Source organism: Pelobates fuscus, chromosome 1 (genome assembly GCF_036172605.1).
Source record: "Pelobates fuscus isolate aPelFus1 chromosome 1, aPelFus1.pri, whole genome shotgun sequence".
NCBI lineage: Eukaryota > Metazoa > Chordata > Amphibia > Anura > Pelobatidae > Pelobates > Pelobates fuscus.
In genome coordinates this window covers 285,686,922-285,712,366 of record NC_086317.1, presented here as the reverse complement: position 1 = coordinate 285,712,366, position 25,445 = coordinate 285,686,922, and the positions used below count along the sequence as shown (strand labels likewise).

The window sequence follows — 25,445 nt, the reverse complement described above, 5'->3', positions numbered from 1 at the left end:
TGTAGGGGCTGACAAAGGGGGAGGCGTGAGAGGACAGAAAGACGAGCCTTGTCGCTGCATTCATTATAGACTGTAATGGGGCAAGTTGGGAACACGTAAGACCACTGAGAAGTGGATTACAGTAATCAAGGTGAGAGAGGACAGCGGCACTGAACAAGCACCTTTGCCGCATCAGGCGTTAAATGGGGTTGGATGCGCACAATATATTTGAGATGGAAGCGGCAGGATTTGGGGATTGATTAGGGATGAAGGAGAAGTCAGAGTCAAAGAGAACAGTAGGCAGCGAGCCTCAGAGGTAGACCGGATTGTAGCGCCATTGCCTTGGAGGGACACAGACAAGGGAGTAGTAACACTTGAGGGAGGAAAGACTGTAGGAGGAAAGGTTCTGTTTTGGACAGGTGCAGTTTAACCCCTTAAGGACACATGAAGGAAATATTCCGTCATGATTCCCTTTTATTTCTGAAGTTGTGTCCTTAAGGGGTTAAGGAAATGGTCAACCATCCAGTTGGAAATAGCAGAGAGGCAGTCAGAGACACAAGTCCAGAGGGGTGGTGAGAAATCAGTGGAGGACAGATACATTTGCGTGTCATCTGCATAAAAATGATACTGGAAGCCGAAGGAGCTGATGAGTTTATCAAGGGAGATGGTGTAGATTGAGAACAATAGGGGACCAAGCACAGACCCTTGGGGAACACCAACAGAGAGGGATTGGGGAGAAGAGGCAGAGCCCAAGAAAGAAACACTGAAGCATTGGGAGAGGTAGGAAGAGCACCAAGAGAGAGCGGTATCTCGTAGACTGAGATTACGGAGGATGAGAAGAAGCTGTTGATGATCAACAGTGTCAAAAGCAGCAGAAAGGTCAAGGAGAATTATGATAGAGTAGTGGCAATGGGATTTTGCAGTCATAAGAACATTAGATACTTTGGTCACAGCTGTTTCAACAGAGTGACGAGCACAGAATCTAGATTGAAGCCGGTCAAGCAGAGAGTTGGATTCTAGGAAGTCTGTCAATCTCGCATACACAACTCTCTCAAGGATCTTGGAGACAAAGGGCAGTAGTTGGCTGGGGAATTAGGGTCAAGGTTGGGCTTTTTAGAATTAGGGTTACAGTTGCATGTTTGAAGGGTAGAGGAAATGTGCCAGAGGAGAGGGAGAGATTGAAAATTCTAGTGAGAGGCAGAGCAAAAGAAGGAGACAAAGTGTGGATGAGATACGAGGGAATAGGATTGAGGGAACAGGTGGTGTGTGTAACATATCCATCCTCACCTTGCAATATCTGCAGTAATTGCCTTGCTAACATGTGCAGTAGTGCCGTTCAGTGGCCATGCATCAATGTGTCTGACTCCTGCGGCATATTGGTGGATGCCGGCTGCTGCGGATCCACACCAATCAATTTGTAACCCCATGTCCGCCCACAGCATGGATGACATCAGCGTGCATGTGACGTCATGTAAAGGACGCGCACGCATGTTCTGGGGTCAGAGGTCGGGTACGGCCAATTGCATCTGAGAGAGGCTTATTTAAACTAATTTTGCCTTTTCCTCATTGCCCTGTCGTGATTTCCCTTAGTGGTTGTCCGAGAGTGTGTTCCTGAGCGTTTATTTCTGGGTTTTGACTTTGGATTTGTTTGACTTCCCTGTATTCTGGTATCCCTGACTTTAGGCATTCCCTCATCGTTGTGTCTCCTTCTGTATCCCCGACCTTGGCAAGTATGCTGACTATTCTCTGGTACGTTAAGTCCGGCCACTCTAAGGCCCGGTAAGACGTTACCTTTAGTCCCTGGTGTGACATAATTCTTACGTGTTGGATCATACTAGTATCCTGACAATGGGGTGGGAGGAACGGAGCAGAGCAGAAAACTCTTCTGCTGTAGCGGGTGCAAATGAGCATAGGACAACTGAGGGAGTGTGGTTAGGGGAAAGGTTGGTAGTGGATGGAGAGAGATGATAGATCAATTTCCTGATTGTAGAAATCTTCTCAGTGAATTAAGTTGCAAAGTTTGTGTTGGTCAAGTTGGTAGGAGGAGGAGGCACGACAGGGCGCAGAAGAGAGTTAAAAGCATGAAACAGTAATTAGGCTCGCGGGAGAGTGTGGTTATGAGTGTATTGAAATAGTTTTCTTTTGAAGAGGAAAAAGCCAGACTGTAGGAGTGCAGTATCAATTCATAGTGGAGTAAGTCAGACACAGAGTGAGACTTTCTCCAGCAGTTCTGGAACATTTTTGGAGGGTCAGCTTGGTGTGCCAGGGTTGTAATTTGGGGGGGGGGGGGAGGGGCTTAGTGCGTTTAAGTGTAGGAGGTGCCATGATGTCCAGTGGAGAGGAGAGAGTTGAGTTGTGGAGGGAACTTGCAGTGTTAGGGCAGGTGAGATTTGAGATGGGTAAAAGGAGAATTTGGAGGTTGGTGAAGAATTGCTGTAGGTCAAGACAATGGAGGTTTCAGCAAGACTGATGTGGTGAACTTTGGGTACATGGTATTCAGATGTCAATGGACAGCAGATGGTGGTCAGATGGAGGAAATGTAACATTGGAGAGATTCAATGAGGTACAGAGATGAGGTCAAGAGTGTTTCCTGCTCTATGAGTTGATGAATTAGACCACTGTGTGAGTCCAACGGAGGAGGTTATAGAGAGCAGACAAGAGGCATCAGGGCAGTTAGGGTTGTTGATTGGGCTATTAAAGTCCCCAAGAATGAGGAAAGGAATGCTAGAGGAGAGGAAATGAATGGGGTAAACAGGAAGAAAAGTGTTCAATGAATAGCCGGGGGAGCAGGGGTGATAAATTATGGCAATTCTTGGAAGAGTGGGTTTTAAATAGACGGACATTGTGAACTTTAAAGGATAGGGCATGGGCAGGGAGGATAGGTTGAAAGGTTCATTGAGAGGTGAGAAAGATGCCTAAACCACCTCCTTTACAGTTATTTGGTCTAGGAGTGTGGGAGAATTGTATCCCACCATAACATAAGGAAGCAGGAGTAGCAGTATCAGAAGGGAACAGCCAGGTCTGAGTGTAAGAAGTGTGAAAGAATTTGAGATGAAGAGGTCGTGTATGGCTGTTGATTTTATATTGCTGCAGATGGAGTGGGCGTTCCAGAGTACACACTGAATATTGGTAGATGGGGATAGACGGCATGGTATTGGGATGAGGTTTGTGTGGTTCCTGGTTGACTTAGTGTGAGTAGAGGAGAGGACAGGCCATGGGCTGGGAGAGACATCACCAGCTGCAAGAAGCAGGAGAGATAGAGACAGAAGTGGGAGGAAAATGAAGAGAATAATAAAAAAAAAAGGGCAGGGCATGAGATGAAAAAAGGGGGTGTGCAGCATAGAGGGGTTAATGTGGGGGTTGGTTGGCAGGTTGAGGGAAGTGGGTGTAAGGAGAGATTTTTATACTGAGGGAAAATAAGAGGACACGATAGAGCATATCTTCTCATATACCCTCAACATATCTCCTCCAGGGAAGATAAAGACTCCCTTCACATTAGCAACCTCATGGGCAAATTGGACAGAGGTTATATCTGATATCTTTAAGGCAGCCACCAGGTTTTCTCCAATGACTTCATGAAGCATTATAAGCTGAATTTGGCTTCATCTTCAACACCCTTTGGGAGAGGTGTCCTATCTTATGTTGTAGCTCACAAATACATTCTTGTTGAAGCATATTAGAAAGTGTAGTGTATGAATTTCTCCCTACCTAAGTTTTAGCATGGGTATTACCTGTAAGTGATGCTGCCAGGAATAAAGAAAATGTAATCATACTTACCGTAATTTTATTTTTCTTTCTATTATTCATGGCAGCATCAGCAACCCTTCCTTTTAATTTCAAGAGCTTTTAACTGGACTGTGGGGTAAAAGGACGGGGGGGGGACCTTTTATTCCTACAGTCTTGTTCTAATTGGTTGATTGTTTCCGGTTCTGTTCCTGTTGGGGGCGGAGCTACCAATAAGTTATGTTTCCATTAAGCAGGAAAAAATAGTCAGGAAAAGAAAACTATGGTAAGTAAGATTACAGCTTCTGCGATAGAGTATTTTGAATAAAACCCTTCCCTGTAAGAAAGCCATCCTTTTTTGTACCTTCATCTTTGTGTTGCTCCGCAGACTCAGACATTTTTTTTTTATTTTATGTGTCAGCTCGTGATTTTTTCACAAGTTTGTTTATATGAATTTGGTCTTTTTTTTAACAAACAAAATTAATCATTTTGTTTTTATGGTATAATATATATATATATATATATATATATATAAATATAATCAGTCAAAATTACAAAAAGTTTTTTTAAATTAGATTCCTTGCCCCAACCCTCAGCATTAGCAGAAGGGGGAAAGTAGTGCCATATTTCATGGATGGCTATAGGGACCCATACTCAAATACAAAAAGGTCCAGGAGTCAAGGCACCTCCTATTAAAATATTCCTCTCCACCTCACAACCTGTTATTTTTATTTGTATTCATTTACATAGAGAAATACCATCAGCTCTCTTAGTTTAGAAAGCCGAGAATGTCTTTTAATGTTTTTGTGGTTTATTGTTGACAATAAATGTTGTTTGCAGCTATAACTGACAGGTTTACTCCTGCTATTTCCTTAGCATTGTGGTTTAACAATTACAGGAGAGAAATATATCCACTGAAAGTTAGCCTGCGAGTGGGGATAGTAAATATAATAGGTCTCTAAATTGACTTCTGAGCGTTAACTGAACTCAGCAGAGCCACTTAGTAAATCGAGCCTTATAAGTTTAAAAATGATGGTAGCAGGAGTTATACTTAAATGAACTGCAATGCTGCCAACATTGATACGTACCTTGCAACCAACTCTGCCCCTCTAAACCTCATCTATATTTATATATCACTATATACTTAACTAGATCACTCAAGACTAAAAATACTACAAAATCAATGCTTTATTAACAAATATATAGTTAAACACATTTAATTTAATGTAGTGTAGAAAATTACACAGCACAAATAATTTAGAAAGGATTTTATCTAAAAGACTCCAACAGACGATTCAGGAATGCTTGTTGCATGCATATCACGAGTCATATTAGATTTTTCCTTAAGTTTTGATTGAAGAAGTGTATGTTCAAGTACACCGATCCGAATATCCATTTCAACAGATTCTTGTTTTAGCTTTGTTAATGCTTGTTTAATTTTCACCAGTGGAGCTGAAAAGAAAAGCCCCAAAATAAGCATCTGAGTAAAACATTATTTAACACTGCATCTGAACAAGAATGATTAATGCCCTAGCTGGGCCCTTGGACAAATCAGTCCCCCATCCAAAGTATCTGTAAAGATCATTTAGCATGCATGCAAAGCTTTCTGAACATATACTTAAATCAGGGCTTAACATTTCAAGTCCAAGGTTACTAGTCAGAACTTAAAAGTTACTTGGCACTGGAAGCCTGTAGGGTCAATGGCACACTTACAGGGGTTTACTTCAACTCACCAGGGCTAACATTTCACTTTCCAATGGCTAGTGAAGAGTGGAAATCCCCCACTCTCTTAATGGCTTTCTACAGCCTACAGCATTATCTTGTGTGCAATTAAAGTACAATTAAGAAAGAAAACAATACGAACTTCTAAAGCAAATACACTATGCTGTAAAACTGAATTTTTTTTCCACAGAGGCTATGTGAGTCACAGCCAGGGGTGGTGTAGCTGCAGTTGCATATATTGTTTAAACACCTAAATGACAGAGAACTGAGCGGTGAGACTGCAGTGGCATCATTTATACACCAAAATGGCTTCATTAAGTTAAAGTTGTTTTGATGTTTAGAGTATCGCTTTAAGCTCAGCATGTTGCAGCATTAGAAGTACACAACACACAGTACTTAAGTTGGATTAGGGCTAGTGACTGACAATCACTGCATACCTTTAATCTACAAGTTTTTTACTTTGCTGTTTAATGTCACGCTTGATGGCTGGAGACATTAGCCATGCAACAAGTATTAATAAAATGCTGATTTTAAAAGCACAGACCATGACAGGCAATGACTTGACAGACCTGCCAATGCAGAATTTTGACTGACCAATAACAAGTGTAAACTTTGAGCCATGACCTAGATTAAATAATTATGACACTATCCAACAAGAATGGCAAGTCTCATTTTCTAAAGCCTATTCTGGTTGGAATTCAGTCGAACTAACCAAATCTGTACTATTCAGTTGGAGGCATTTGGTTTTTAGTATATTGGTTAATCCTCGCTGTCACCAGGCCAATAATTTTTATTTAAAAAATCTAGGCCTAGTTTTGAAGCATCCAGGCTGGATGTCAGGATTCCAGAAGCTTTCAGTCCAGCTGACATTCAGGCCAAACTTAGGTTCACTTCGAGCCTACTCTGTAAAATTCGGACATTGTTTAATAGGTAAACAATGTTTGGATTTTGTAGTGCGAATGGCACTGTACAGCGGATGGTTTTGCCCCCTTCAGTATGGTACCATTTGGACCTTAGTGAATAACAAAATATATATGTATCAGTGGCAATGCTACTAAAAATAAAATCTGATCAACCCAATGTAGCATGGAAAGAACCATAAATAAAAGTGGTTAGACAGACTACTTTGGAATTCCTCTCTGAAACACAATTTGCCCACAATTATCTGAACTTGAATATTTTGTTAAAAATGTCCATTTATCTCAGTGATGACAGGTGCTGAGGGTGCATTTGTCACCAGTAATATAGACTATACTTTATTTCATTGTCATTTCCCTTACAAACAATTCTACTTTTTAATATATCTAGAGATTAGTTACTGCAGTGAACCCCTTTTCTATTGCAGTTTACGAAGTATGGAGAACCATTTTATAGCACATCTGTCTATCAAATAAGTGATAATTCCAAATGTGACAGGAAAAAAAATAAGTTATCAATATCATCTTTTAACAATATATTTTACTGACATTTAAAAAATTAAAAACAAAATTATTTTCATTTTTACAAAATACAAGAACAAAAAGCACAAAAAAGAAAAACAACCTTAATGTACATATAATACACTAAAGTTGACTATATGTTTTTAGAAGTAATAGAAAGCAGCTTTAGTTTACCTGGTGATACACGAACACTTACCTCCATCGGTCATGCTACTTCCCTTTTCTTCAATTTCCTGTTTTATTTTTTCTAATTCTTCTGTGATCTTAAGAGAATTTGTTTAATTGTAAATACAAAAAGTGCAACAAGAATTACCGTATATACTCGAGTATAAGCCGAGTTTTTCAGCCCATTTTTTGGGCTGAAAAACCCCAACTCGGCTTATACTCGAGTCACTGTCTGTATTATGGCAATTTGCATTGCCATAATACAGACCAGGGGAGAGGGGGGCTGGCAGAGCTGTAACTTACCTGTTCTGCAGCTCCTGTCAGCTCTCTCCTCCTCTGCGCCGTCCGTTCAGCACCTCGGTCAGCTCCCAGTGTAAGTCTCGCGAGAGCCGCGGCTCTCGCGAGACTTACAGTGTGAGCTGATAGAAGGAGCTGCACAGACCGCGCGGAGGAGGAGAGAGCTGACAGGAGCTGCAGAACAGGTAAGTTACAGCTCTGCCAGCCCCCCTCTCCCCCCCACTGAACTGCCAATGCCACTGGACCACCAGGGAAGGAGCCCCCCTCCCTGCCATATATCAAGCAGGGAGGGGGGACGAAAAAAAAATAAATATATAAAAAAAAAAAAAAAATAATAATAATAATAAAAAAAATTAATAACAAAAAAAAGGGGGATAAGGACCACTATGGGAGGGAGGGGGGGGTATAAGGACCACTATGGGAGGGAGGGGGGGGGGATAAGGACCACTATTGGAGGGAGGGGGGGTATAAGGACCACTATGGGAGGGAGGGGGGGTATAAGGACCACTATGGGAGGGGGTGGGATAAGGACCACTATGGGAGGGGGTGGGATAAGGACCACTATGGGAGGGAGGGGGGTATAAGGACCACTATGGGAGGGAGGGGGGTATAAGGACCACTATGGGAGGGAGGGGGGGGGATAAGGACCACTATTGGAGGGAGGGGGGGTATAAGGACCACTATGGGAGGGAGGGGGGGTATAAGGACCACTATGGGAGGGGGTGGGATAAGGACCACTATGGGAGGGGGTGGGATAAGGACCACTATGGGAGGGAGGGGGGTATAAGGACCACTATGGGAGGGAGGGGGGGGGGATAAGGACCACTATTGGAGGGAGGGGGGGTATAAGGACCACTATGGGAGGGAGGGGGGGTATAAGGACCACTATGGGAGGGGGTGGGATAAGGACCACTATGGGAGGGAGGGGGGTATAAGGACCACTATGGGAGGGAGGGGGGGGGATAAGGACCACTATGGGAGGGAGGGGGGGTATAAGGACCACTATTGGAGGGAGGGGGGGTATAAGGACCACTATGGGAGGGAGGGGGGGTATAAGGACCACTATGGGAGGGAGGGGGGTATAAGGACCACTATGGGAGGGAGGGGGGTATAAGGACCACTATGGGAGGGAGGGGGGTATAAGGACCACTATGGGAGGGGAGGGGGAAGTAAGGACCACTAGGGGAGGGGAGGGTAAGGACCACTAGGGGAGGGGTGAGTCAGGACCACTAGGGGGGGGGGGGTGAAGGAACACGGGGGTGGGGAGGTAAGGACCACTGAGGGAGGAGGAGGGGAAGTCAGGACATATGGGGGGGGGAGGGGGCGGCAAAAAAATTTTTGCCTACGGCGGCAAATATCCTTGCACCGGCCCTGCACACACTGCATTCACACACTGCATTCATACACACACACACTGCATTCATGCACACACACACTGCATTCATGCACACACACACTGCATTCATACACACACACACTGCATTCATACACACACACACTGCATTCATACACACACGCTGCACTCATACACACACGCTGCACTCATACACACACGCTGCACTCATACACACACGCTGCACTCATACACACACGCTGCACTCATACACACACGCTGCACTCATACACACACGCTGCACTCATACACACACGCTGCACTCATACACACACGCTGCACTCATACACACACGCTGCACTCATACACACACGCTGCACTCATACACACACGCTGCACTCATACACACACACATACGCACACACTGCATTCATTATACACACACTGTAAATAAATATTCAATTAATATATTTTTTTTAGGATCTAATTTTATTTAGAAATTTACCAGTAGCTGCTGCATTTCCCACCCTAGTCTTATACTCGAGTCAATAAGTTTTCCCAGTTTTTTTGGATAAAATTAGGGGCCTCGGCTTATATTCGGGTCGGCTTATACTCGAGTATATACGGTAAACATTTTTAATGTATCCCAGCCGTAATAGTTATGCTCATTTAAATGAGAACTAATTAAACAAAGCTAGAATTTCTACAAACACTCCAATAAGTGACATTTCTTCGTACTGGTAACTCATGTCTGACCTTTCCATTCGGTGACCAGCATGAATTTATTTCATAAGCAATTATTGCAGAAGAAATGACCCAACGTGAGTGCCTGATATATACTTTGCCTTGTAAAAGCAGAGAACAAGCATTCTACTGGTTTACGTCTACAGTGGTGGTATGGCTGAAGGCTTCCTAAAATGACAGTATATGACTCTTTATACACCATGCAAGCCTCAACTTACACAGCAGGATTACTGCTTTCTCCTGTTACAATAGTGAACAGGAAGAATGTAAGACTAAGGAGCCACGGCTTTACACTGCATATATGTCAGATTATTTTAATTCAGGGGTCAATTTTAAGCATTATGGCACCTGAGGTTTCAAAAGCAGTGCAAGATGCAAATGTGAATTTTCTATATGCGGGAATACACTTATGTAATTATGTTATGCGAAGACATTTGTTCCACACACACTCTAGTATTTATTACCAATTTAGACAAATGTCAACAGCCAAATTAGCTGGGCTTCCACTTTCCAGAAGTTAAGTAGAAAAATATTAACTCCGATAGAACTGGTATATTAATCAGATTTTATCAAAGGAACGATAATTGCTTTCACAGCTTCAAAGCACAAGTAGATGATCATCATGTTGCTAAAATTTATATCATTGGTAGCGGTTTGGAGAAGCTTACTTAGGAGTATTTAGGCATTTCAAAAAAATTGGGCAGGTTTTAAATCTGCCATGTTTTAGCAGGTTTTGCACATGCTTAGTCTTCTTTAAGGAGGACTTTCCATTGACTTACTATTTGGGTAGCAGAGCCACCTGTCCATGAGTGAAGGCATGCTGTTGGCTTCACTATGCAGGGGCCATCATTTGCTGACAGCACCAGGGGTGGGGTTGCAGTGCACACAGGAGAGAGAAGCAATTAGCCATCTTGGAAATAGAACAGAGAAAGCATGGTAGCGGTAGCCCCAGGCCCCTGTTAAATGAAAGGGTATATCTTTTTCTTTCCCCCAATAGTCCCAGTGAATGTCTGAAGGATGATTAAAAGCAAGGGAATTTACTTAAATATATAATATAAAAAAAACAGGAAAGCCCAGAGGGTGACAAGGGGAGGAGGGCATTTTTGACACAGAGCACTGTGCTTCCTGCCACAAATCATTTTAAAACCTCCTACTGCACATACCCGCTACCTTCTTTAAAGTGCACTGGTGCTGGGGGTAGTTGAAAAGTTGTGAAGCGTCAAACTGGGGCTGTGATTAGGAGGAATGATCTGATTTCAAGCTGTTTTAAACTATAATGAATGTTGCTTCTGATAACCAGGTCATCTGCTACTTCTCCATATTACCAGTGCAGATTAACTATAATGCTAGCTGTATCCTGCTGTTTTAAGTTGATGTACACTGTGTGCGGAGAGCCAATAGGGAGTCAGGAGTAGCCGACATGTTTGGAGTCTATCAGTATATTGATGCTTTAACCATAAACAGATTGTGTGCTGGGGAAAGGAGGAAGGAAGGAGAGAATATGCATTATACACGGACATGTATTGCGTGGGTATCTCCATTTTGCAGCTCTGTGTAATCCATCACAGTGATCCTGGCTGTGTGGTATAGTTAAGAGTATCTCCATATTGTGCCCTGCTCTGTGTGTTATTTCTCTGTATTTTACTCAGCTCTACCTGTTGTATGGGTATCTCTGTAGTCTAACCAGCTCTGTGTATTGTATAGGTATCTTTGTATTGTGCCCAGCTCTGTGCATTCTCTCTCTATTTTTTCTCAGCTCTGTTTGAGGTATGGTTATCTCTGTATTGTACTCCGCTCTATGTATTTTATAGATATCGTTATGTCGTGCCAAGCTTGTTTTATTGTATTAGCATCTCTGTATTATGTTTAGCTCTCTGTATTGCACGAGTATTTCTGTACTGTAGAGTGAGGAGTAAAATTCTGGGGAGGAGTCTGGAGACCCACCATCTTAAAACTTCACCATCCGCCACTGGTAGAAATGTAATAAAAAAATTAAAATTAAATAAATAAATTACCTCTGATAGGATCCGAGTCTTCTCTGTTACCCTTCCAGTTACTTGTTGATATTGATCTTTTACCTAATTGTGGAAAAATGCACAAGGGTTTAAATCAAGCATAGCAATATACTAAAACCAGGGGTCTATTTGGACACTGATTACATATGTGGTCCCTTTTTTTTTTTTCTTGCAGTTCACCATCTTAATTAATCAACACATGACACATGATAATGTGCCTCATCCTTAGGTATGTATGAGTTAACCATTGTTTTTACATAAAATGATATGCTGTAAATGAGATTACTCTTCTAGGGTTATTCATTCCTTAGTTGCCTAAGTAACTTGTTTACCAGTTTGTTTTTCTTAGCTCCGACTAATAATTTACATCTTTATACATGTGTCTAATTCACTTGTTGTATTTTATAACAATTGCATTTAATATTTCTGTTTTCATGCCTGATGTGCACAATAATAAAAAATAAAATTAAAAGGGACAATATAGTCACCAAAACAACTTTAGCTTAATGAAGCAGTTTTAGTAGATAATGTCCCTGCAATCTCACTGCTCAATTCTCTGCCATTTAGGAGTTAAATCACTTTGTTTATGAACCTTAGTAACACCTCCCTGCATGTGAGTTGCACAGCCTTCCTAAACACTTCTGTAAAGAGTCATCTAAAGTTTATCCTTCCTTTATTGCAAGTTCTGTTTAATTTAGACTTTCTTATCCCCTGCAAGATCCTCCTGTATGCGATTAAATTTAAATTTACAGAGAAAGAGATACAAAGTGATTTAACTCCTAAATGGCAGTGAATGGAGCAGTGAAACCTGAGAAGCATGATCTATACACTAAAACGGCTTCATTGAGCTAAAGTTGTTTAAGTGACTATAGTGTTCCTTTAATGGAAAAAAAAATATATATAACACAACAAATCTAAACAGTATGAATACAAAATTATAAACATGCTTCGTTGACACTAATGCTATATATTTACTAAAAGAATCACTGCCATGGAATATAATTTTAGCATAGAATACATAACATAAATGGACTGTTCCAGCAACTTAAAAATAAGTTTGCTCTGCTGCCAAAGATAGATCTCAATGGAAAGACATCTCTTATATCTCTACATATATATTCCAAAAAAGTATGAACACTCACAGGATTTCTGAAGAATTTATGAAATCATAATCCATAAATTACAGCATGATGTGCGTTATTCTGGTCCTTAACCTACCTAATCCTTTCTCAAGACCTTCATGATTAAGTGCAGTCTCTAAGCACGACACGCGTGAGATTTACTTTTGTGTTTTATATTTGTTACTGTATGACAAGCAGAAGGTATATAGTGTTTAGCCTTTATGGTACAGCTTTTTATTTAAAAAAAATTTATGTTTTAACATTGCCAGGCGAGTACTCGAGAATTGGTGTATACGTGGTATTGTTCACATAAAAATTGTAGAATATAATAAACGGATTTAAGTTTGAATGTCAGCATTAGTAAACCAGCAAATGCAACAATAGATGTGCTAAATGGGATGATTTTACCTCACTCATTTTGGCCTGAGCAACCCGATATTCCTGGACCAAGGGATCCAGCTGATTATTGATGTACTTCTCACGACTGCCCACTTTCTCCAAAGTTTTGCTGATCTCATTGTGAAGCTTGTCAAGATAGCCCTAAGATCACATTTCAGACAAGTGAAATCCATTCTAAAGGACTGTTTTTTTTTTTGGTTTTTTTTAAACATTCATTATTTATAAATAGGCAACAAAAATTTTGCATATGTACAAAAACAGTGTATTTTTGGAAATGTTGTTTAATATAGCCACACAATAAATAACTATCATATAAATATAAACAAAACAGATAATAAACTACTTCAAAAACCCTTTGTGTAACCCATAATTATTATTTTGAAGGGGAATTTAAGCAAAAGATTACACTTTAGATACTGCTTTCTCAACACCATTTACCTTTTTATAACTGACTATCTAAAGAGAGGTGAAAAAAAAAAATCATAGATGTACACAGCAAGGCTTAAACTGACACTAGTGTCACCAAAACCACTACAGCTTAATGTAGTGGTCCTGGCGTCTATAGCCTATCCATGCATTCTTTTCAGAGAAAAGGTAGTATTTACAATGATGTCAAGTAACACCTCTAGTGGCAGTCACTCAGATGGCCACTAGAGATGCTTCCTAGTCCAGTGGTGTTCAGCACCTTCACGGTCTGCATGGAGACGCTAAACACTCCCCACAGAGATGCATTGATTCATTGCATTTCTATGAGGGGATGCAGATTAGCACAGCACAGTGTTTTGCCAATAGACTCCCAATGTTTTGGATTGGTAAATAAAGCTCACCTTTCCACGCACTTAGAGGGGCCCGGGGACCTAAACATTGAACAGAAAACTATCGTTTTAGGAATACATTTGAATTCCTAACTCTATAGTGCTCCTTGAATAGGAAAGAGCGATTTAGAACACATCCCTGTTGCATATTTTTAAAGACACTGCTTATAGATCACATAAAAATTAAAGAAGCACTCCAGAGCACTGCAGTTCTTATGGTGTGAGGAATGTCCTGGTGACATCCAATTTAAACTATAATGGGTTAACTTCTCTCCTAGGTCCACAAGTGCTACTCCACACTCAGTCTCTGCCAGAAGCTGCCCCTATAAGACTCCTTACAGGGTGTGTGAGTGGGATATCGCCAATGCACACCTAACACGATAACCATTACAGTGTGGTGTATTGGCTGTTGTGCTTGGAGTGACCCTTTAATATTTAACTATTACAATCTTTTACAAGTTAACATGTTAAAAAATATGTTCTTCTCATGACTTTAGAGAGTCAAACTCCTTAAAATGAACTCCCTAAATAACATGTCCTCCTCACTTGTCTTCTCCGTTCACATCCCTATTATTGAGTTATTGTACCTTTTGCAGAGCGGTTACTGCCTTTCTCTATGAAAAAGGCAGGACAACTATGCAAGAAGGATGCCATGCAAGATTATCTCCTAAATCAGTGACCTCTAGATAGCAGTCTGGGGGTAATTTCTAGCCTCCTTAAATACTTTAATGCTGTCCCGGGGCCTCCTATACCAAAATACTGAGGGTATGTCCGAATGATACACTATGTCTTGGATTGCTGGTTACATGGTCCATATCAGGCCAGAGTATTGCCCTTATTTACTGTGATTAAAAAAGTTGGTCAGCTGAGGAGCAGTGTTTGCATGCACTGTATGCTCCAGCCATACTTATTGCTAAAGATTCACCTTACTTCAGTCACATTTTACTGATGAAGCTGACTGATTGTGAGAAGCAGCCTCCATTAAAAGCACGACTGCACTACAGGTGCTGAAGAGGAAGCATATATTATAAGGGAGTGTAAGCAGTGAATGTATTTTGGACTGTATTTGTGTGAATGGTAGAGTTTATTAGTTTATAAGGGAGTAAAGATTTCTATGTGCCTGTGTGCATGCTCTCCTGTTACCTGGGCTTTCTGCACTTCTCAATTAAAAGACTACTAACCAATATCTAAGAAAAAAAGCAAATACCCTTGTTTCTTTTAATGACGTTTCAATTCCATCCTTATGCTGGTGCATTTGATCAACATGAACTCTCCAGTCCTACAAACAAGAAAACAGAACTATTTCCAAATTGTTTTGCTAAAAGGATTAAAAAAGACATGGATGCATAAGGGGAAGTAACCTACTTTGTTGTCAGTTCTTATTACTACTTTGAGCTGAGGAAGAACACGCTCCACTTCCAGATTCCATTCTGCTGCATCTGTCACAGACTCCAAAATATCATCTGGTTTTGAAGAATCCCCAGAGTCCTAGAAGAAAAAAAAATAATGCTTAATTTACAATTTCATGTAAGTACACATTGAAAAAGCTAAAGTATGAAAGACACTGACACTGTTGCAAATAAAAGATGTTTACAGCTCCCAGATAACAGACTTTATTGTAATGTAATTTCCATTATTTCAGTACAGATGGAAAAAAACAGAGCTAGCTGGTTTCATAAATAACCTCTCTGCCTGTACATTCAAAGTGCTTCCCCCCCCAGATATCACTTACCAGTTTTTGGGTCTGTGCTTTGAGAATGTTTAAATCTATAAAGTGGTCTTCTTCATTATCCGAATCATCTTCCTATAGACAGACAATAAACTTTATTAAAATGTACAAAAACAATCACTGAAGAAAAAAAAAAAAAAAAAAAAAGATGACCTACTGCAATTTGATCTTCAATTTTGTCCAGAGTTAACTCGGCATCATCCTCCAATATAGTCTCTTCACCTTGTTCTTCTGATGGGTATGTGGGCCTGATACAAACACACAAAAAAAAACACCAAACAAAATAAAATACAAAAAGCCCCATCACAAATTAATTTTAAAAGTTGGCTATAGCGAAAGCAGACAAGAGACCATAATGAGACTAGAATTTGCACTCTGCAGTCATTTAATATATGGTCTACTTGCATAATGTTTTGAGACATTATATATATATATATATATATATATATATATATATATTTTATTTAGAGCATTAAAAATATATAGTAAACAGTTTAGTGAAAAGAGTCAGTAGCTTATATATATTTAAATCCCAACAATAGTTGCAGAACCGGGGCGGGGCCAGACCGCCATGCTGGCAGGTTGCACAACAGAAGAGCTCCTGCAATTCTTCCCAGTTTTCACGTAAAAAAACGATCATATACCCACCAAACGACTGGCAACGGTGGCCCTGTGAGAGAAGCCACCCTGGTTCCGAGGAGAGACTTGCTGCGAGGTTCTAGTCCCTCAGTGGGGCGCTCTCCGTCTCCCGCGTTGGAGAGTGCTTGGGCGGTGAGTGGAGTGGAAATCCGCCACCCTGCTATCCTCTCACCAGTGGTCCGAGCGCAGCAGAGGGCTAGGGAATTGTCACTTCCCAGGTTAATGTTAGGTTTACGTCCCTGTATTTAACAATTATTAGTGAGTTGTGAGACTTGAAGAATTAAATTAAATTAAAGGTAGAAATCTACACCTTTTTATTCTGCAACTGGGCTTCTCCATGTAAGCTCCCTATCAATTACTACTATCCCTTTCCCTATTAAAAAAAATAAAAAATACACAACAGAGAGAGCATACAGAGAAAAGGAGAAATTAAACAATGTTTCAATTTCGCCTGCTCATTTGCAATATTTGCCCTGACCATTGAACAAAGATCTCATGTTAAATGTGTTAATTATAGAAGAGTTTGAGTTCCTTTTTATAGTGAATCTACCACAAAATAGACAAACACCCTCAAAAGTGACATCTCTTCAGCCACGAGGTGCAGGGGGAAAGCAACTGTACTTACCTGAAGCGGTCTTATGAAGCCGCTGGCATCTTTGCTCTGTGCATCCTCCTCACAGCTCCTGACTTCATTTGTCAGGAACCACGAGTGTAAATCACTGAGGTCTATAGAGCATCCCGCAACATTGCAGGCTCCTCCATAGATCAATGTCTGAATCCCACAGATGTTAACAGTGGCAGCTGCTGGGATTGGACAAAAGATGACAGCGGAATGAATTCAAAATATATATATATATAGAATAATAAAAATCACCTCTTCCAAGTAAATCCAGTATTTTTTAACACCTCTTCCGCTAAGGAATCAAGAATGTAGCATACTTCTCCTCCATAGCCTGCTTTTAACTTGGAAGGTGGGAAATCTGCATTGATACCCTGAAAGAGAAAAGGTTACAGAGTTAAGCAAAATCATTATACAAGTAATGAGACATTTCCTCCCACTAAATACATACAAATGATCGGGATTCTGAAAGAATTTTAGATATTGTGGAGTTGGGGTCATCATATTCCTGTGGTTGTTCGATGCGTCGTCCAGCTTTGTTTATTAGCCAAGCTGCGATAGTGCAGAACATGTAGAACTGCTCCCCTGAATTTGTTGGTAAAGCAAAATAGTGCCTAAACACAAACAAAAAGAAAGTCAAAACAGATATTTTAAACATTGTAGGATTTAATCTTTTGTTATACAAAAACACATTTCTTACTGAATGAAATAAATTGCCACAGACATTACGGACTGACAAATGCCTGGTAGCATGGAATGGGTTAACTTAAAGGGACACTAAGCACCAAATCAACTTAAGCTTAGTGAAGTTGTTTTCATGTATAGCTCATGCCCTTGCAGACAAACCTATCTTCCATTTAGGAGTTAAATCACTTTGTTTATGTAGCCCTAGCCACACATACCCTGGCTGTGTACTTACACTTCATTTTAAGACAGATCTAGTTTTTTTCAAAAAGTCAAAAACCAGAAAATAAACGCTCAGGAACACACTCTCGGACAACCACTAAGGAAACCACGACAGTGCAATGAGAAAAAGTAATTTTGAGCTTAAATAACTGCTTTACATTTCTGATTGGGCGAGAAAGGCCCTTGACCCTAAAACGTGCGCACGTGCATCTCCCGCGTGACGTCACTCGCACGCTGACGTTGTCATTAATGTGGGTGTACGTGGGGGTATAATTTGGCGTGGATCCGCAGCAGCCGGCGTCCATTAACATGTTGCAAGTGTCATTAGTACAGAAGCACGGCCGCTGGGCGCAAATACCGCAATGTGAGGAGGAGTATGTTACACCAGAGCTATATAGAGCTCTGCTGTTGAAGGTGTGGACGGTATAATCCCCGTCTAAGGATGATGGTCAGTGAAGCTTAACAATTTTGTTTCAAATATATGTTGTTGGTGTGGTAACTTGGCTCATCACATACAATAGTTTGGTCGGCCATATGAGTCATTAGCATTTTTCCCCTTACCTGGAGACTGGCTTAATGTTGAGTTTCATCAAAACCTCCTCTTCATAGTTAAGCAATTTCAGTTTGTCAAATAAATCTTCCATAAGCACAAATGTCTGAAAGACAGCTCCTGGACCATGATCATCCTCATCCACTCTCCTACTATCTTCTGCCATTCTCAATGGTATTTACACACAGCGATCTTCTTTTAAGATGACACACGTCTAATATTACCTTTTACATGTGGGACTTGAAAATGAAAAAAAACTGCAAAAAGAAATAAACATATATATATATATATTTTTATACAATTATCAAAATATATGTAGAGTAGCACTATAAAATTTGTAATTACATAAAACCAAAATATATAAAATATCACCCTCCTGGTTACACTTGGAATTTATATAAAACCAGTCATATAAGGCAAGAAACTGAAATCTGATGTAATTGAAAAGGTCTCAAATATAGTAGATGATATGCACAGGAAATAATCACCACAGTAAGAAAACCACAAACTATCAATGCAGATCCAAAACTGTAGTTCAAAAGAACCTAGATATCCGTCATAAGCCCTCAAACCAGTCCAAACAATTCTCTGGACCACAAACTTTCTGATAAGCAGCCCCACAAGTAGATACCCTCTACGTAGAGAAAAAAAAGAGACAAAAATAAAAAGACAAAACTTTGCTGAAAATAAATGAGAGAGTCCCATATACAAAAATCAAGCAAGGGATTGTAGTGCCCTAATCGTCTACATATTTCATTCACTTACTGAACTTTCTTAACCCCTTAAGGACTGAGCCAAATGTACACGTTGTGACAAAACGTAAACAAAAACTTGAATTTGCGCTATATGTCTGTTCAGGCGTAATTCACCTCTTTCAAATTAAGTGCACCCACACTTATGATATATCATTTTATTCAGGGGAAACACGGCTTTCATTTATCATCAGATATTTAGGTATGAAACATAATTTAATGTGAATAAAATTTTACAAAATGGGAGAAAACAAGTAAAAAAAAAAAAAAATTATTTAGTTCTACGTGACATTTTAACTGTGAATGTCATAGTACTGTTTGCTTTTACTGCAATAAAGTACACATATTTGTATTCAGCGATGTCTCACGTGTAAAACAGTGCCCCCTGTGTACAGGTTTTATGGTGTTTTGGGAAGTTACAGGGTCAAATATAGCATGTTACATTTTTCAGTTTTTTCACATTGAAATTCGCAAGTTGGTTATGTTGCCTTTGAGACCGTATGGTAGCCCAGGAATGAGAATTACCCCCATGATGGCATACCATTTGCAAAAGTAGACAACCCAAGGTATTGCAAACGGGGTATGTCCAGTCTTTTTTTTTTTTTTTTTTATTCTTTTTTTTTTCGTGCATCGTTATTACATATAACATTTATGCTAGCAATGCCACAACAGCTGTTGCCAGAGTATTAGGAGACAAAGATTGACATATGCATGGCATGAGTAACTGTGCACTTTTTTCATATTTATGGTAAGAGTTGAGTTACAATAGTGTAATGAGAGTCAGTGTGCGTACTATCGCTATTGTGAGGCTTGTCCTCTGACTGTGCTGTTGAGTGAGTATGTATTGCTGGACTGATGCTTCAATGTTTATCCGCTGTGCAGCCGGTAGAGGCGTATTGCTATATCTAACATCTGTAAGTGATACTTAGGGTGCCAGAACTACTGTGTTGTTTGCTGAATCAGTATAGGTAATCAATAATAGTGTGTAGTTATAGCAGGAGCAGTGAGGGTGGTTTCTAGCGTGTAGGTGGGCATGTTGTGCTGTATTCCGTGTTTGAATGTAGTCCTATGTGGACCTAGCTGGTCATTGGATGTGTAGCATGCAAAACATTTAGAGAAGCAAACCAAGGAGAAGAAAAATCAGGCAGTTCAAAGAGATAGGTACGGCTGGGGACAGGCTCATGAGAGGTCATAGGTTCCTTCAGCCTATGCCCCTGATTGGAAGGTCCGCGACCCAGTGTTCCATAAGGTCTCTATGCCCTGTGTATGGCCTGAGTGGTATATGGGCAGAAAAGTCCAGATCTGTGGCGTCTCGCCAGTCCTGCGCCTCATACCAGTCTCTGGATTCTGCTTGGGTGTGCACTATCATTCCGTGGGTTGCGGTCTTTTGGATGATCCAGTCCTTTGCCTTTCTGGGGTGGACTCTGGGGTAGATTGCCCTGTGTTGTGTCGGTCTTCCTCTCTTATGTAAGTGCGGTACCGAGGTTGGTCTTTTCCGGGCCCCCAGACCGCGAGCTCGGTGGCGTGTGTTTGTGCGTCTGATACCCGTACGTGGGTGGGGACCCCGGGGATTCTGCTTGGGGTGCCGGTTTGTATGGGTCCTCCGTAAGACTGAGTGGTTCTTGGGGTGCCTGGTGATGGGTGGCGTGTGTAGCATCTCACCTACCCGCCTCCGTTTAACTCCCGTGGGTTTCCAGGTTGCCCCTCTCTGCTCCCTGCGCTCGTGGCTCTGCTCGCCCGTAGACAGTAGGGTTTGCGGTTTTGTCTGGAGTGTTTGCATCTTGTCCTTGAGCTGGGACCAGAATCGGGCAAAGTTTGCTGTTATGCGTTGCTGTACTTCGCTATAGTCCTCCAGCTCAGGTTTGTAATGTCGCTCGCCTGGTGTGTTTGTCATCGCCATCTTGGGCGCGCCATGTGCTTGGCTGCCCCGTTGTTGCTGTGTCTCAGGCTGCGGATCCGGTCTGTGTCTGCCTCTCTCGCTGCTCGCTGTGGACCGAGATTACCCCCATCGGTCCAGAGGGGGGAGGGTAGGAGCCCCGAGGGTCCCATACCCAGGTCAGTCAGCGAGGAGAGCGGCCGTCTTTCCACAGCTCGATCTCCGGTGGGCCTCAGGTTTGTAGAGCGGGGTCCCAGTGGGTCACACGCTTGGGTTTGGTGTCGGAGGAATCGCCCGGGTGTCCCCGTCTTACTAGCTCCACTCCAGTGTGCCTTTGTGCCAGCTTTTTGGGGTTTTACCCCTCGATTTGAGCAGGAGCTGTAGCTTGGCACAACCGCTCAGCTTGGCTGCTAGGCTCCGCCCCCCCATGTCCAGTCTTTTTTAGTAGCCACTTGGTCACAAACACTGGCCAACGTTAGTGTTAATATTTGTTTGTGTGTGAAAAATGCAAAAAAAACAATTTGAACGCCAATTATGGCCAGTGTTTGTGACTAAGTGGCTACTAAAAAAGACTGCACATACCCCAGTTGCAATACCTTGGGATGTCTACTATTGCAAATGGTATGCCATCATGGGGGTAATTTTCATTCCTGGGCTACCATACGGACTCAAAGGCAACGTAACCAATCTGGGGAATTTCAATGTGAAAAAACTGAAACGCAAGCCTTATATTTGACTCTAACTTTTAAAAACACCATAAACCTCTATATGAGGGGTACTGTTATACTCAGGAGACTTCGCTGAACACATATATTATTGTTTCAAAACAGTAAAACGTATCACAACAATTATATCTTCTGTGTAAGTGCCATTTGTGTGTAAAAAATGCAAAAAAATTCACTTTCACTGATGATATCATCGTTGTAATACATATTAGTGTTTTGAAACACTAATATTGGTGTTCAGCAAAGTCTTCCGAGTAACACAGTACCCCCCATGTACAGGTTTTATGGTGTCTTGGAAAATTACAGGGTTAAATATAGTGCTAGCAAATAAAATTCCCTATACTTTCGGCCTGGGTAGTCAGGCAGGTCCCGCAAATTGTAATTAATAAAATGACCTAATTATGTAAAATTATTACATAAATATAGATGTAGAAATATATATATATATATATATATATATATATATATATATATATTTGTTGATACATACTGTAACAAACCACCTCTTTTACAGGTAGGGTTGTCACAGATCTTGCAGTAACCACCGCCTTCTAGGGTATATAAAGTCCAGGACACAGTCAGCTCAGTTTTCCTTTCTTTATTCAATAAGAAAACAGGTGCTTTAAATAATAACAAAAACAAACAAAATCCCTTGCTCTTACTAGACAGGAAATTTCTATCTGCAATTGGGTGGCTTTCCCACTTACCAATTTTCCAAACAAAAGAAATGTCCTTGCAATGAACAAAGTTGTCATTCACTCTCCTAGCAATCTTTTTCTCCCTCACTCTGCAGCAGGCTGCCCTCTTCATTTAAAGGTCTGTCTACTAATTGACTAGCTACAGGTGAGTGTCAATTTAGTTAACTCTTAACCCCTTAAGGACCAAACCTCTGGAATAAAAGGGAATCATGACATGTCACACACGTCATGTGTCCTTAAGGGGTTAAGTCAGATCTAAATTGTGGTTTGTTACACAGCAACTAATGCTGTTGGGGCATTGGCCCACCCTACTCTCCAAATACTCCGCCCCAGGGACCCATACCATGTTTTGCAGAACCTCAGCAATGTAGATTGCAAACACTAACATCTTCCCTGGGGCATTTAACTGAAAATTCTCAGGTTGCAGTTTAGCAAATCAGGCCTGATGTATCTTCCATCAACCACAATGCCACTTTTACGCTCACAATACGTATATATGTATATAGATATATATATTATTTTGTTCTACGTGTATTTTGATATGAATAAATATTCATTTTAAAATACAGTTAGAACGAAATTACACATATATTGTTTTTAACTTATTTTTTAATGTATTAACATATATATTTATTTTAGATTATATATTTAATCAATATAATTCTATGTGTATTTTGAGATATATCTATCTATCTAGATAGATAGATAGAATATCCAAAGTAATTAATTGACTTACCCCAGCTGGTTCAAATTCCCGATCCCTGTGCGCATGTGCACTATCAGCCAATAGACGGCATATTGCGGCATGACACCATACGCATCTATATGGCAACTTGACAACATTGCCGCGTAACCAGCTTGGGTAAGTCAATTAATTATTCACCATCCTTTATAGTATATAAGTTTGTTTAGTCTGTGTGTTACACATGTATGTATTTTTTTGATCCTGAGGAAAGCCCTCCAGTGGGGCTGAAACGTTGATCGTATTTTTAATGTATATCGAATATATTTTTTGGATTTTAATGAAGCCCGAGGAGTACAGCCATCATTTTGGATATTCTGTATGAAAACAGCCTGCTGACTTATGCACCCGGCATTATTCAAGGTAGCGTGAGTGCAAGGAAACTTATGTATGTATGTATGTATGTGGAGTATATATATATAAATTTAATTTTAAACTGTTTTAAACCATTTTGATTTTTTTTACAGGCAGCAGGGGGAGTACCTACAGGCACTCCCCCTGCTGGCATAGCTGTGGACGGCTATGCCGTCCATGTGATCGTGAGGTCGTCGCAAGGACCTCACGATCGCATGCCCCAGGGGGGCAGAAACTGAAGGAGGGGGGCTCCCAGGTGAGTCCCCACACGCGATCGCCGGCGACAGGGTAAGTTGAAAGGACGGCGGGGACGTACTATGCCGCCCGGCGCTTAGAGCCGGGTCCCCAAGGAAGACATAACACGCCCGCCGTCCTTATGGGGTTAAGATGTCTTGAGAACTGAAATCGCGAATTCAGCTATGCATCTAATTTGGCTATTTCAATTTAAATTTTTGCACCAGGGCCCCGTGGTTTCTAGTTACGCCTCTGGGACTGTCACTCCTAAATAGCAACAGTTTGGAGTTATGATTATCCTGTAACTCACTACTTCACACCTGTACTTCACTTTTTACCTGTCCCATTTAAAACTGTCCACATATAGCCAAGGACCTCTGAATCTTCTGTCTATACTACTAGGGTTTGTTCATTTATACTATTGGCTAATTTTATATAATATTATAATAAACAAAAACACAAAATGTATTTTTCACTATAATAATGATAATGGTTTCCCTCATTAAACATATTACTTTTCAACTTTTAGTTTCCAGTGCAGTAATGGGCTTGCTGTGTTTATTTCTATAATAAGCATGTTTATTATTTTAGATTGCCTACATTATTTCTGAGGGGTGGGAAACATTACCCAGTGATAACATGGGCTTTAACCCCTGCAGTATCAGAGGGCCGCATCCAGTGCTTCAAACATTCACTTACCTCCAAATACAATGAAAACAGCAATATGTTTGCAGCATTAAGTGGAGACAGCCATGACAATCAGCCAGTACCCGGTGTGCCCTGGATACACAAACACACAGCAATGCTCTGTTGCTAGGAGGGGAGTTACCAAGACAGTCAGGACAGGACTGGCTAAAAGTAAAATGACATTAATTAAACATTAAATTAGAACACTGAGAAGAACTGCAAGGCACACAGTGTACAAACCATGCTACATATTAAACGAAGTGAATAATATAATAATAAGCGCCTGGATAGCGACATCGAATATCATGGCGCACGGTAATGACGCAATCAGACAGTTCCGCCATCTTACATTTGGGCAGTCGTTGTAGCGTACCCATGATGGGCATAAGCTGTAATTGCTGTTAGTGAAATAACAGGACGGCTCGGAGCGGTGTCTTGCCACGTTTGACGTGAGAGTTAATAAATTGCTTAATTGATATCGAGACTATTGCTTCACATTGTGGAATGTCAGCTAAACATCGATTCTGAGCTCAAATTAATGGAAGGAGCAGGATCATAAATAATGAAAGATACATTCGTTTACGTGAAGGAGAATTTTAAAATGTCCACAAACTTGTAGTGAAAAGTGGTGCAAACATGGGAAAGGAGCGGAGTCAGCAATGCAATGTGCCTGCTGTTTCCATGGCGATTGCCCCCCCCCCACTTTTCATACTCACTAGACCTTACAGAATACCACATTCCTTACTATTCACCACATTCCTGTCAATGTATAACTAGTAGTGTTTCTCATTCTCTGATCTCAAATATATTGACCAAATTCTAATTGTAGTTAACAAAAACAGCTATTGTTAGTTGAATTGTAGAGTAGTTTTAATTCAGCTATTTTTACTTAAGATATTTAATGAAAAAAATGATTCACTGAAAAAAAAAAAGGGTTTTTTATTTTGTGTTCAGTTCCTCACAATTGCACTATACACTCTACAGATAGTGTATCAGTTGCACAGGCCCAAAGCCACAGCTACTACATGAGGCGAGGCGCTGCTGTCTAATCCTTAGGTAATACAAGAAATCCAATAAGCATGCAATATTTTGAAGAGAGGGCACACCCATCCCACCTTAACACATGGGAAGCACAGAAAAGTGTTATTCGTGGAACCTTTATCTCCCAAAGCATGGTCTTTA

The 25,445-nt window shown here is 40.8% G+C and overlaps 1 protein-coding gene across 1 annotated transcript; it reads right to left on the bottom strand.

The window, feature by feature from the left end:
- Positions 1-4,910: 4,910 nt before the first annotated feature.
- IFT57 (intraflagellar transport 57) lies at positions 4,911-24,533 on the bottom strand. Its single transcript, XM_063457467.1, has 12 exons — positions 24,276-24,533; positions 18,207-18,452; positions 17,191-17,353; positions 16,995-17,113; positions 15,639-15,729; positions 15,485-15,556; positions 15,118-15,240; positions 14,960-15,031; positions 12,947-13,078; positions 11,418-11,480; positions 7,060-7,126; positions 4,911-5,154 (listed from the first exon to the last, which is right to left on the bottom strand). Exons 2-12 carry the CDS (start codon positions 18,359-18,361, stop codon positions 4,976-4,978), a joined length of 1,236 nt encoding a protein of 411 aa, XP_063313537.1. The 5' UTR covers positions 18,362-18,452; positions 24,276-24,533; the 3' UTR covers positions 4,911-4,975.
- Positions 24,534-25,445: the final 912 nt, after the last annotated feature.